Source organism: Schistosoma mansoni, chromosome 2, assembly GCF_000237925.1.
Source record: "Schistosoma mansoni strain Puerto Rico chromosome 2, complete genome".
In the NCBI taxonomy this organism is placed as follows: Eukaryota; Metazoa; Platyhelminthes; class Trematoda; order Strigeidida; family Schistosomatidae; genus Schistosoma; species Schistosoma mansoni.
In genome coordinates, this window is record NC_031496.1 from 16,257,639 (window position 1) to 16,272,908 (window position 15,270).

General features: G+C 33.1%; 1 protein-coding gene across 1 annotated transcript in view; it reads right to left on the minus strand.

Moving 5' to 3' along the window:
• Smp_167010 (putative talin) overlaps positions 1-15,270 on the minus strand; it is a 104,654-nt gene that overhangs the window by 12,709 nt on the left and 76,675 nt on the right. The window contains 10 exon segments of the mRNA XM_018795860.1: positions 397-529; positions 2,814-3,268; positions 4,599-5,229; positions 6,424-6,493; positions 6,539-6,762; positions 7,726-7,938; positions 7,944-8,030; positions 10,132-10,293; positions 11,138-11,266; positions 13,150-13,444. Coding sequence (XP_018650130.1) covers positions 397-529; positions 2,814-3,268; positions 4,599-5,229; positions 6,424-6,493; positions 6,539-6,762; positions 7,726-7,938; positions 7,944-8,030; positions 10,132-10,293; positions 11,138-11,266; positions 13,150-13,444 — 2,399 coding nt within the window.

Consider the following 15,270-nt stretch of genomic DNA (forward strand, 5'->3'; position numbering starts at 1 on the left):
ATCCACGACATTGCGTGACCATTTTTCATTGTCTTCGGAAAAACAAACAATTCACAAAAGATCTGTACAGTAGTACAATTGACAGAAAAAGCTTTGACTGTTAGACTGAATAGCCAAATAGACCCAAGTACAATGTTTAGCTAGCTTAAAATGGTAGTTTACGGGAAAACGGTTATTGTAGCATAGTGCTCTATGATTTGAAACAGTACTTCAGTTAATTTTATAGTTTGAGATTAAGAATACCTCTTTTTTAATGAGATTATATATGCTATTAATTGAATCAATAAAATGTAAGCACATTCTGTAAAAATACATGTGAAACTAATCTAAAAGAATGTGTTGTGCACGTGCTGAATCTATACATAACTGACTACACAACAAAAAGTAACTACACACCAGCAATATCATCTTCGTTAGCACCAGGTAAAGACATTGAACAGTCAACAATTTCAAAAACGGTTTCTCGTAAACGCCTCATAGCCAGAGTGACTTGAACACTATCCGGACTTCCAGGACCAGAATCAAGCGCCTATAAACAAAAGATGTGTGAAAAAGTGAAAGAAAATAGATCAAAGTAATAATGACAAAATAGGATGAAATATAAAAGTGAGACATTACTACATAGAGTTGGTTATCTTTTCAGTAGTATGTATTCATGTCTTCAACCAGAATAAAACACTGAATACTACGACAGTTATCTTTAATGCATGAAAATTTCAGTTCATAATAAGTAGTCATTTTAACTGAGGAAAAAATAAACCAAATACACTCTATATTTGTGAACAGATAGCTTAGACAAAAGATGAGCTACTGGACGAATGGTTCATAAATATATGTAGGTCAACTTGACAGCTCTTCTGGGTGTGACTACGAAAGGTGTATTCAAATGCAGGAACATACGTTTTCACGAATAAGAAAAAGAGTGACTAACACTATAGACACCAACATCTTTCTTCATCTGGTTCGAAGTGAACATTGTGTTAAGAGAAATGAAGCATTTTCAGTTTTATATCAATTTGGAGATAGTTTAACAAACATTCCATGATTAAGACCTCTATGAATCGTGGAAAACATTAGGACAGACTTGATATAAATGTCGATAATGTATATTCAATCATTTTATTTGCTCTAGCCTACAAAGGAGTTAACTCATTCTTAATCATATTAATTACTTCAGTTTTTATGTTGTATATTCAAATCTCTACCTTTCTATAAAATAGTGACTTGGTGTTACTTTTATTATTATTACACTGAAATCACTGGCTTTTTATCTTGTATTTTATTCCGTTTTATTATATTCATTACCATTCATCACATTATAACGTTTATTATTAAACAATGAAATATTTGAATAAACTAACAATTAAAACCGAATTCGATACTCTCTCAATCTTTGAAATTTCCGATTTATCTAACTGAATTTCTGTAGAACACTAATTAAATCAAGACATCTATGTATACTTTAAACCAGCCACTTTAAGAGACAACATTCGTGGACTACCATTGAAGATTGGTGTAGATCGTCGGATCTCATAGTTTACATCAGCAGATTATTCTTAGTTAGACAGCCATTACATATCAAATAGCAGTAATTTTGTCCTAATATGAGACTTTTAGGCAATACCCACTCGTAACTATCTCCTTGAAATTTCAGCCTGAAACTTTCAGGTCTCAATAAGAGAGGTTACTTAAAACAACTGCCTTGTAAGGCAGTTTAAGACCTCTTCTTATTGAAAAGATCAGAAGTTGAATAGTCGTTGTTTATGAAGTTTAGCACAGTATGGACAATATTATATGATGCAGAAGTCAACTTCTAATTTCTGAGAACAAAACTATCTGCTTAATTATTAGTTTATTGCAGTCGAAAAAATATATGTTAATCATTAAAAAGAAATGTTGAAGAGCTATAGATTTCAGAGTTTTAGAACAAAAACAAAAAGAAAGCAAGAGGTAAAACAGTGGTGATATTGGATAAGAAACGCGTCATATTTAAACCCAGTTGACTGAAGTTAAAAAATATCACAACACAGAGATTCAGCAGCTCATATGAATGCTGTGGGGTGGGTCATACATATTATGGCCCCAAATGCCCTGGTACGGCCGAGAGTGGGGCGAGTCCACCCTCTCTCTCGAAATACTCTCACACGGCCACGCGTATACAGCCTCTGTCAGGGAAGTCCTACTCACTGCCTTCTCGCAGCATTACTGTTGTTTACGAAATTGAGAGAACGAAAAGTGAATGTCCGGTGCTTTAACCAGGTTGGTGGACACGGAAAGTTCACCTAGGGGAGTTGGAAAACCCTGATTCCTAACCAATGGTGCACATGGGCTTCAGTATTCTGAAGGAACAAATGGCGTATGAACCAATTATTGGTCACCGGCTACCATCGGACTGTATCTCCTTACGATGCTCTATCGCCTTATAGATCAGACCTTTAGGTCGAAGGCTGGGTGTAGCCCCCTAAGAAAACCACCTGATTCGGATTGGGCACCCGTGCAGTGTCATAGTCCTCACACAATTAAATGAAATGACAACTTTTTGTGTGGCGCATATATATATGGTGCCCCTTGTACCAATATTTATTTGTTGAAATAAATAAATAAAATAGTACGTAGTTGTACGTATATCCCGTTGTTCAGGAGACTAACAATAGGACGAGACACTACTTCAGATAGCTGTCTGATGTTGATGTTAGTTCATGGTGAAAATTGCTTGAGAAAACATATCAACAATAACAACAACGACAATATTGTCTAGACAATAATGAAAAATACAAACTAATAGCTATAAATGAAACTTAAGTACGGTTTACCTTATTCATATGTTCAACTAATTGTTTAAGCTCTGATATAGTACCAGCACTTCCATGAATTGCTCGTTGACATATTTTCTCTAAAGCAGGATAAGATATTGATTCACTACAATCATCTAATGTATTTTCAGTTCCTGATTCACGAACAACACCATTTGATAAAACCTCTTGAATATTGGAAGAATTAGTCGATTCACGCGAAGCATTATATTTTGGTACGGAGACAGATGACAATGAAGTTTGTAAAACTGAATGCAGACGTCTTACCAGTTCTTCCGCTGCTCTACGTATCATATCGCCAGCTAAACCAATTTCAGATGTTTTACCTGATCCAGTAGCATTATTTGCATTAGTAGCTGCTTGGGTGATAGCTCGAGCAGCACATACTAAATAAGATGGACTGATCACTTGACCTAGCGCTGTTTCCCTTTCGAATTCTATATCATCATCGAGATCTGGAGATTGTCGTATAAGAATATGGGCAGAGAAAACATAAATAGAATAATGGTTTGATAAATGATATACAGTGGATAGAATTGAGTATTCTGCCTAATTATGATAGTGATTACTGTCATTAACATTATCAGTCATAATCATAACTAAAACATGCATTCAGATTAGTATGGTGATTTGCGATCATTTAAATAGTCTTGATAGCCAAAATAGAAGCTTACTATTATTACTCATCAGCCAGGTATAGACTCGAATACTTGGATTTGGGACACACTAAATGTGACGACTATCGATGCCATATATCTTTGAAAAACCAAAGTAATTGGAGCAGTGTAAAAATCTGAAAGTTATTGGCGGGGCGTCAGATGCCTTAACCACAGAGCCAGAGTTCTACAATCAGATATTACTCAAATAATTGACGATCAAATGCTCATATAATAAATCCACCATACTAAACGATGATAATTATTTACCTAACTGTTACATTCATATTCAAAACAGGAATTATATAGATCGGACTGTTGAGAAAATGTTTTCACGTTTACGCATATAAATGGAGTTTTCTATAGGTAATTCGTTCGATTTATAAATCGACGCTGGTGTCTGACAGTTTACCTAATACAACGATGATACAGACCAACTCTACACAAAGTCATAATATGAAACTTTGTTTTCTGTTTCATTACTGATACCTCTGGATTGATTTACCTACACAAAACATACGATGATGCATTAAAATCAGTGAGAGATCAATGGGTATGAAAATAAAGTAAAAAGGTGAGAAGTGCTGAAAGAGAAGCCGATGCCCACACATATTTTATTTAGTTATTTTAGAAAGTTAGACACTAAACCTTTTCATAAAACTATCTGCTTAATCAATCTAATTCACTAAATTTTCTCTTAAAGCTAACCGTTGTAACGCCAATCATGAAATTAAATGTTTGCTGAATTTGACTGTAAACTTAGACGACTTCGAATTTGTATCAGTGGACTACAGATAACTAGCTCAATATTCTGACAAACTAATAAACAAGTTTCAACACAGTTTCAATCACAATTATTTAGAACTTTATGACGTTAATTTTCTAATCAATTCTGTTTCTTTAAATTTGGCTAGAGTGGAAAAATACAGATACCTCAAGTATAAAAAAACAGAAAGAACTACCTAATTGTCGCTCAATGTAATGGTATCTAAAGTAATATAAAAAAAAATATTGGGCTGCATTTGGGAGGAATTGTTCCTGCACGCAAATTAATGCTATACACACCACACATAAATGATCAATTATTAAAAGTTCATTAAGGAGAAATAGACAAAAGATCTACACCTACCTGGTGTATGTAATAATCCATCTTTAACATTCCATTTATTTAATCGACCATTTAAATTACCTAATATAGTTATAATTGATTTAAGACTGGTATGAACGTTAGATTCTGTATGATCAGTTTTCTTATCTAAACTTGTGGATTTTTGTACTGATACTTTCAGGCTAACTTTTTTCAATGGAACTGCTGGAGGAACAGGTGAAATTGGTGGATTCTCATCTTTTACAGTAGGTGATTTAGCCACAGTAAACATATCACTAACAGAACGTAGAGCATTTGATAAGCCAGATATAGTTTCAATTACTTGAACAGCTGTATCATTTAGAGCTTTTTGTTTAGTTTTCATTAAAGTATTTAATGTATCATCTGTTTGATCATTCCAAAATTCAATAGCATAACATACTGCAGAAATAGATTTACCATGATTAAGTAAACGTACTAAACCTGAGATAACATCACGTGTAGATGTTAACAATTGTACTTGACCTTCAATAGATAAATCTGGATTAGATGATAATAATGATGCTGTACATGAAGCAGCATTTTTAGCTGACTCAGTTAATTCTGTAGCTCGAATAAAACAATTTTGTGCAGATATTGCTAAAGCATCTTGATCAGTTGATGTTGTTTTAATCTGAAAATCAAATAATAAGAAAATAAGAATAGTTATCTGGTTTATGTACGCATAAAAAAAGAAAATTTACACAGTAAAAGATTGAATAAATGAAATCGTTTCCTTCTGATTATTTTAAAGGTGCTATAATATTTCGTAAACGTATTCGTCCTACTTAACTATTTATTAATAGTTATTCTTGACGAGATGTTTCAAAGAAAACCTGTATGAAATAGGAGGTTGAGTCAAGTTATTCAAAAGGTTGATAACATCATAGACTATGGTCATTCGGAAAACTAACAATTTCATTTCTTGAATAAGCTAGTACCAAAATTACTCTAGTTATTACGTCATATTTATTTAACAAATTGTTACTATGACTGATCTGTGGAGTGTAAAACATAATAATAATTATTATTCATTTCAGGAAAATGAAGTAGGTTTAGGGAATTGACTCAAGGAAGCGGATGGAAAACGCCTTCATATTACTAGTAAAACTAATGAGTAGTAAAAGGAATGCATTAAAAAACTGCTGATCTCAATGATTACTGAACACACAAAGTCACCATCAACATAGATTTAAATATTATGCAACAAACTTTGCATAAAACTAAAACCAAGTTTATACTAAATTGAATTTCAGGTTAAATAACTTCCTTACGTCTGTTACCCCTCATGGAGGAGCATAAGATGCCAGCTAGCGTTCTCCATCCAAATATGTTTTGGGTAATCCTTTCCAATTGTTTCCAGTTGCTATTCATCCTTTTCATATCTGCTTCCGATTTCCAACACAGTGTGTTCTTTGGCCTTTCACTTTCTCGTTTTTCTTCGGGATTCCAAGTAAGTGCATGCCTTATGGTGCAGTTTGGTGATTCCCGTAATGTATTTCCTATTAACTTCCAAAGTCTTTTCCTAATCTCATATTCAGCTGGAAGCTGGTATTTTCCCTCCCACAGTTATCTGCTGCTGATAGTATCCGGTCAACAGACATTGAGTAACTTGCGTAGATAATTGTTGGTAAATACTTGTACCTTTTTGATGATGGTTGTAGTGGTTCTCCAAGTTTCGGCTCCGTACAGTAGAACCGTCTTGACGTTCGTGTTGAAGATCCTGACTTTGATGTTGATTGACAGTTGTTTTGACATAATCAGGACGTGTAACATGCACAACCATTAAGTGATAATGAATTTCACAAAATATGAATAAGAAACTTACCAAAGTTTGCATATCTTCAACAATGCCTTTTTCCGCTTGCATTACCGCTTCTTGAGCAGTTTGAAAAGCTCTTTGTTTAAATGTAACAGAGCCTTTATCAACAGGCGAAGTAGGCGACTTAAATGATTCTTGTAAAGTACCAGCACGTGCAAACAGTGCAGCTGTATCTAAATCAGCTACTAGACGATTTAACTTAGTTATTGCAGTTGTACAAGCATCAGCACCACGAGTACATGATTGAAGTACAGCTTTAAGATCATTCAATCTAGAATTTAAATTATTTACTTTATCTGAATGTAATGGAGCACGGAGAAAATCAGAAGAAGCTGCACCAATAGCCTATTTGTAAATGGGAGGAGGGAAAAATCAGAATATTTTTATTACACTTTTAAAGAGTATCAAGACAAAATATTATGCGAAAGAGAAAGTGAAAAATATATAGCTAGAAGATCAGTTTTGAATAGCAAGTACTAATCACGTAATGAGTTTAATTGAGCTCTAATCATAAAATTTTTTCTTTGTTGCTGCTTGTCCTTGTTAACCACACTAATTTTAAATCTGATGATTGACTGGTTGAAAGTATCTCAGTAAACGAACACAAGCAACACCTTAAATAATCGTTTCTATAATTCGAGAAACTTGGTTTTGCTACAATGCTGCAGTGTGAGCTTGGAAGATTCATAAGTCTGGAATTTGATAAACCCTTATAGTCATTATTTAATAAGAAACTAGTGGTATGCTATAGGCATTAAATTTTAATCCTGGGAAATATCTGAAAAGATTAAAATTTTCCGTTTAGAAAAAATAGGGTATTCTTAAAAGGCTTTGAGTTTGAGAAAAGCGTGGTTCAACGGAAATGATCTTTAAACGACCGTGAACACGAAGAAGATATGGGAGTACTATGGATATTTTTTGTATGAACAATTACATAATGGACATAGAAAGCATTTATCAATAAATCAGTTTTATTAGTGAACGTGACAAATCTGTTTGTTTGGTATTTAATCAAACTTTTAGATTGGAAAGTATTTTAAGAAAAAGATGAATTTCAGTGGCAAGTACAAACAGGTAACTAATTTACTGATTCACAACTGATTGACTGCTTAGTAATGGCATGTATGTTTGGATTTTAGTGCTAGCCGAATTCTATCGATCAAGTTACAAAGTGCCTACTCTAGTAACTCTATATTGGGGGCATTATATTGACATGTTAGATGAATAGTGGAAGGCGACAAGAAACTTTGAGTACTACAACTAATTATTCATCTAATTAATAAATCGTCAAATGAAGATTGAATTTACTTGAGTAGCATGACAAAGCTTTTGAGCTAAAGCAGGTCCCGTGTCAATTTGTGGATGCATTTTCAATACAGAAGACATTTGTTGTACTGTTTCGGTCATTTGAAGAAATTGCTGAACAAAAGAAGATATAATTTCTGCACAATTTTCTCCTTGATTGGCAGCATAAATTTCTGTTACTCTAATCATAAGATCAGACAATTCACGTGATTGGTGACCTAGACGCGCATGAAGTTGAACAAAGTTAGCTGGCAATGAAGCAGCATTTTCATTTGAATCATTCTTTTGTGATCCATTTGATAAGGATACTGTATCATCAAGCTAAATAAGTAAAAAGAGAAACAGACTAGTTATATACGAACTGATACAATATTTACTAAAAATAGATTACTGATTGCCACCAAGCAATCAAGTCGGAAATAATTGAATTAAGATGTAATTTATTTTATAAATACTAACAGACACCTTTCATGAGCAGGAAATTATTTAGTTTATACTGAACACATAATGATTTGTAGAACTTCGGAATATATCTCGTAGTGAGTCAAAATAACAGGGTGCAATATATTTCTATTTCCTAAAGTACAAATATTCAATAGTCTAGTCAGAGAAGAAAACAAGTAGATTAAAAACTTACAAAAATAAGTTAGTATGAACCTTTAATTAATCAATATAACATGTGATAGCAGATTTTCGTGAGTAAAGTTATCAAAAAAGACTTCAGTGCATACAAGTAGTAGACCAAAAGTCAGCACTAAAAGATTTACAAAAAAATGATGAGATTGTTGCATTACGACCAGACAAAGGTTCAGTTATAGCTATCAGAAATCGAAATGACTATGTACAGCAAGTGGTTTAAATCCTAAACTATGCATCGGGGTTTCGCGTTGATAGAACTAACAAGCATTCCACTATGGTAACTGAATTCAGCATTAACAAAAAAGTAAAAGGAATTTTAAAAAAGAAGCTCAATGATGGTCTGACTTAAAATAAACTTGATGAACACCTTAGCTTTTTCCAACATTACATAAATCAAACACACGCTTACAAACCATAATGTCAATGATAAAATTACTACATTCCAGTTGGGCTTGATATTTGTGAAATTATTGGAATCGATTCACGGAAAAATGGCAATTCCTACCTTAAAGGATATATTCCAAATTTCTGTAGGAAAAGTCTAGGTAGATATATTAGATAGAATTAAGATGTTATTTGGTGTGTTTTTCATTATTTACAGATGTACCAAGAGAAGAAACCATAAGTGTAATATGCCATTGATTTGAATTACTTCCTTTGACCCAAAATGAGATGATAAAATCACTACTACTATGCATAAAAGGGATTCAGGTTAAATAACCAGTTGTACAGACGAATTGATGGACTGGTCAGGAGAAAATACACGGCCCATACATCCATTGTTTGTAATATGAAACATGCTTTATAACTACCATACCATTTTAACGAAGCAAGAGAAAACATCAAATATACGATGGAATACGAATTTTATAACTGAGAATTTAACCACTACACCACTGAGGAGTTCCACGACAACAGTCTCGTTACCATTGGTTATCAATGGTACTTAAACTGCACACTAAAATATATATTATACATAGTAGAAAGCATGAGTCAATTGAAGCTAGACCACCATGGAAAACCTGGAACACCTGTTGTGAGATAGGAACTCACTGAAGACAATTGGTGAATGGTTGCTCAACTTCGTGGATCAGTTGAAGTTAGACATTAACACTGCTGGATGCCAGCTCAGTGGTCTATCGGTTAGGGGCTTCGGCTCGAGACTGGTAGGTCCTGGGTTCGAATCTCGCGAGAGCGGGTTCGTGGATGCGCACTGCTGAGGAGTCCTATAATAGGACGAAACGGCCGTCCAGTGTTTCCGGGTTTTCCATGATGGTCTAGCTTCAATTGACTCATGCTTTCTACTATGAAAAATACTAAATCTCCACAAAACCCCTTCTGATAATTAATATATATTATACACCAACTCGAATAAGCTTCAAAAAATTTATGTGTTAGCACTAATCAATTATTCAACAAACAATTTAATAATTCAATTATATATATATATATATATATATTGTTGTTCACATTTTCAGGCCACTTTATTTATGTGTTTAATGATGCAGTTATCTTCTTAGAAATTTGCATATATACGTCAACAGTTGACACTTCTCCATTAAAATCATACAAAAAGGAGACAAACACAAACACGTAGACACACTGACATGAATATGGAGCGAGAAGGTTGCCAGACCATCACCAAATTACTATTGCTGCACAAATTTGTAAAAAAAAAAAGTATTCACACACATACACACATCGAGAAGCCGAAAACTGAGGTGTAAACAAAATAAGAACACAGCTATTAAAAGGTTGATGATGACTAACCTTTGAGCAAGCTGAAGTGATAGAGGCAATGTGCCAATTCAATCCACCTTGTTCCGTAGCAATTGTATCAATCTGTTTAGATAATTCAACACAAGCTTGTTGTAATTGATTATTGTAATTGATCAGTGAATTGTGACAGTTGGACACTGGCAATGATTGTGACTATCGTATGTACAAATAATAAACAAGATCAACGAATAGATAACTGAAGAGATTTGAAACAAATTTAAGTTTTTTTAATTAACACTAGTGGGTAATTTTAACTGGGGGTTTTGAAGTAAAGTTTAATTGAACAGACAATGCGTTCATTGATTTATACATTTTTATAGTGAACAAATTGACTGAAGTTGGTCATAGGAATCATTACTTGTCCACTCAGTTAGTCATGTTCCAAAGATAAACTGCTAACAGAGAAACCTTTTATAATTCTTAGGTCTGATCCCTGATGATGGATCATGAATGCGGAGCTGCATACTACGAGTAAAAAAGTTCTTCACTGCTACATTATTTTCAATGATCGGTCTAGTTAGAACTAGTTTGTGATTTAAAATTGATAATTCACATGACAGATTGAGTGTAGCTAGACAGACATTAAAAACCAGAAGGCATTGAACAGCTGTTTCGTCCTAGTATGAGAATCCTCAACAATGCACATCTACGTCCCTAACGATTATTGGACCTAGAACCATCAGATTTCAACTTTAAACAACGGAATTGAGTGGTTTACATGTCTACCTCCAACTAATCGAGAATATTGTGCAGTTATCTTTCGATCTCACCAGTGTGTGACTGCCTCACATCTAGCATGGCTGAACTCCACCGTTCATAGCTTTTCACCAGAATTAAATATCGAAATAATTTAATAATGATAACCTTATCAGTAATAATGCTATAGAGGGTTTGTGATAAGTGTTGATTGATTTATTGAAAAACTTCTCAGTTATTTATGTGAAAAATGACTATAAAATGATAATAAGATGATAGATAACAAAAAACGACTACTTACTCGCCCTTTAAGAGTGATAGATACACAATCGATTAATTGTTGCATAGCTTCTAGAACAGTACGTGTAAGACTATTCAAGTTTGTTTGATCGGACAGTCTCATCAAACTTCCGCATGTACGAATAGATTCCTATATTAAAATAAGACAAAATTAGATGGTGATGAAGAAATTTCAACTATTTATGAGGTATTGAATATACATAGTTAAACTCTGAGAATATACCAATTTTTATAGAAATGACAAAAATATTTACTCTTTATTTAAATGAAAATAGATAAAAAGACAATAAGAAAATGTAGGTGGATATTACTTGGAATAAGAATGACCGAAAATAATTTTGATTTCAATTATGAAGTTGTACGATGAAAACAAAACAAACAACATTGTTCACTAGCTAGCTGATTTTAAAAAAGTTGACGCTAATGAAGATATGTTTCTGAAACTAATACAGACCTCAAAGATGAATGTCTAAATTGTAACTAAAAGGGTTACAGAACTAGACACGTTAAAAGTATTACATCATAACGGTATGGAATGCGGAGATTTATAGCGCAGGTGGATGATTTACCATACGAAAAGTATGGTATATATATAGTCCTTTAAGTTATGATTAGCATTTCATATTCGATCACTAAAATTAGTACAACAGAGTATTTTAGCCGACTTATTTGAAGTAGGAAAATTCTTGTATCGAGGGTTATAAAAAGTGGACTATTCTATTCATGTTTTCCAAGAAAAAGTTGACATTTCTGACACTTAGTAACTACATTAAGGTTTTCATAAACGAATATTGATCAGATCACGAAAACCTAAATTAGACCAAAAATGATCAACAACAACGAACTAATAATTGGAGATCTAATGATAAAAGTATCAAGTTACAAGTACAAGGCAGTATATAGTTTAATTTGCACTTCAATATACACGCACTTCGATTAATCAGAAGGGGGAAAACAATTAATAACATTCATTCACTATTAGATCGATAATATGTCCCCATTTAAAATAGTTTCTGGTCACTTGCAATCAATCTAATTATATTTCAAAACCAATGCTTCTGTAAAGACAAAGCCATTTTTGATTTTCCTAAGCAAATTTAAGGCCACTAAAAGTGTAATATTCTTTTTAAAAAATCTAATATTACATTATATCCTTCTTTGTAGATTGATCTTTTTGTTATCAACAAAATTTTCTAAAATTAATCATTGTAAATCAGTTGTTTCTAATTAGTTTACATTAAACAGAGATTGAAATGTACAGTTAGTTTTCTTCATGCCTAACTCATTGTATTTTGAGTTATTTTTTATTTGAAGCTTTTATGAATAAAGCACTTTTATTATAAGTAGTATAATATTTAAATATCTAACTAGATAACGTTTAAAAGTTCTAAGTTCTGTCTTGTGTAATTTCATCGGTGAACAGAGCTGAGAAGTCTCAGATATTGAAATTTTCAAGGACTTCATAAATTTTTAAACTGATATCAGTTCATAGTGAATATTGCTCTAAAAAATGAAATGAGTCTCGCCAGTGATAGTTGTGGAATAATGACTCGTAATGGTATAGCACTTTTTCTGGAATTGAGACCATAACCTGACCAATGTTAGATCACCATTACAAACCTGGAATCTCTGGAAGACCGTTTCATCCTAGTATGGGACTCCTTAGCAGTGCCCATCCCCGATCCCGCACGCGGGAGTCGAACCCAGGAGCCTCAGTCTCGAGTGCGAACGCTTAACCTCTAGATCACTGAGCCAGCATCTATTGATGTTAATGCCTAACTTCAACCAATCCACGATATTGTGTGACTATCTTCCATTGTCTTCTGTAGGTAGCTACCTCACACTCGACACGGTTGAACTTCACTTGTAATGGCTTCTCACTAAAAGTCTGGGAATTACCTCTCGAAGCTAGTCACTAGTGAAACCTAACACTAAACTATTTCGGTATTGTCATACATAAGTAAAGCGTCTAAAAATAAAATATATAAAAGAGCGAAACAAACATTAACTGACCTTAACAAAATTTGGTAAATACGTACTAATTGAATACAGGTTATGCGCCATTATTTCCCAATTACCAAGTTGACAATTTTCAATTGTTTGTTTACTCAAATTTTCAATTTGTTCCATAGTGGTACGAATAAGAGCTAGTGAACTCTCCAAATTTTGTACATTTGACGAATATGGATTAGATCGTTTTGATTGATTAACATTATTAACTGATAAAATGGCATGATTTAAATCATTGAGTAACTTATTAATAGTTTTTTGTATTTTATCACATGTAGATAACCCAGGAACACTTTGCCTGAAATAATAATATTAAAGTGGAAAAAGAAATAACGTGTTTTCAAAAAAGACTTAGATTTCCAATCTTAATCAATCAATAAGTCTTTGATTTTTAAAAAAATAAATAAATGGTTATCTATGAAAATAAAATCAAGGAGCAATCTATGAAATTGGACTATGTGTGACAAACATTGAAGTAAATGATTAAACACCATGCATTAGAAGCTACTAAGAAAAATAAACAGATATCAGTATAACCTTCTATTGTCCCTATTTTAAGTCCCCAAGTGCTGTGGTACAACTGAGGGTGAAGAGTGCTCACTCTTCCTCTCAAAATGTTCTCACATAGCCACGCGTTTACAGCCACTATCGGAGAAGTACTATCCAATCACTTTTCGCGTTGGGGATGTTGTTTACAAAGCTAAGAGAACGAAAAGCGAATGTCTGGACTGGATCTCCTAACGTTGTTCCATTGTCTTTTAGACTAGACCTTTGAGTCAAAAGTTGGGGGAGTGATCCTCTGAGAAAACCACCTGCTTCGTTTTGGGCTCTTACATAAATCGAGTGGTGAAGTGTGGCGCACATATATTTGGCGCCTCCTTGTACAAATATTTATGCGTTTAAATGAATAGTAATCTTCTATTAATAAATACTATCTCTTTAAACATAAACTTAAGCAAATGAAAAGAGGGACAAAGAATCTATTATTAATTGAGAGGCTTTAAAAAGACAAAATAATTAAAGTTAGTGATCATCTCGAATAAAAAGATCAATGGACAATCCTTTGAATGTCTGAAGCGAAAACCACTGGGTTGGAATCTCAGTGTGAATATCAATACTGGCATGCAGACATCCAGTTGGTGAGTACCAAATAGAGCGAAGCGAGATCTCTGAATTCCAATATTAGCTACAATCCAACTATTCTATGAAAATATTTGAAACTATTGAATAAGAATACCTAGGTATCTAAAAAATGGATAATTTGGTGCTTCACTTCCAAATGCCCATTTTACCACCTTATTTAATTGATTTCGATGACGCATATCTAATATAGATTTTCTGCTCCGTAATATTTCAAATATAAGAAACATACATGCCAGATTAAGTCAATAGAATAAGTTACTTAAAAGTAGAAAAAGCTAAAAAAAAATATCAACCGAGACTGACTGACTAATTTTATTATTATTAACTCATTCACCAGGTACAGAACTGTGTAATTGGCATTGAGACACGCTCTAAGCGCACGGTCAGTGACACTACCTTGTTGCTTGCGACTGTGGCTAAAATTCAAATCCCTTAACTAATTAGCTACCGTCCCACTGAAATTCAACAGTACTAACTGTTAACTATATACTATACTAGAAGGTAACTTAAATATGAGTCACTATGAAACCAGGTTTAAAAAATTTATTTGAATATAAGAAACAAGAAATACACTTATAATTAATTCAGTGAATAGAAGTTGAACATGTACGCATTTATAATGTACAACTTATTAACTGCAACTCGCCCAGCAAACGGATAAATTTGAAAATAATTCATGCAATTTACCCTATCTAATACAATCAGGCTACATCATACTGAAAAAAACTTGTTTATCTACTTAAAATACGTTTGAATGTAATAATCATAATTGGAGTGAAAAAAATACACTAGATACTGAAAGTTAAGCAAGAACATAAAATAAGATTAAAAGAACGATTGAGATACAGGGTTGGTTGTTTGTTTGTTAGCAATAAACAAGAAGACGATGAATGGAAAAAGTAATATATATATATATATATATATATATATATATATATATATGAGATAGTGATCATAAAAACAGATGTCGTCTGTATTTTC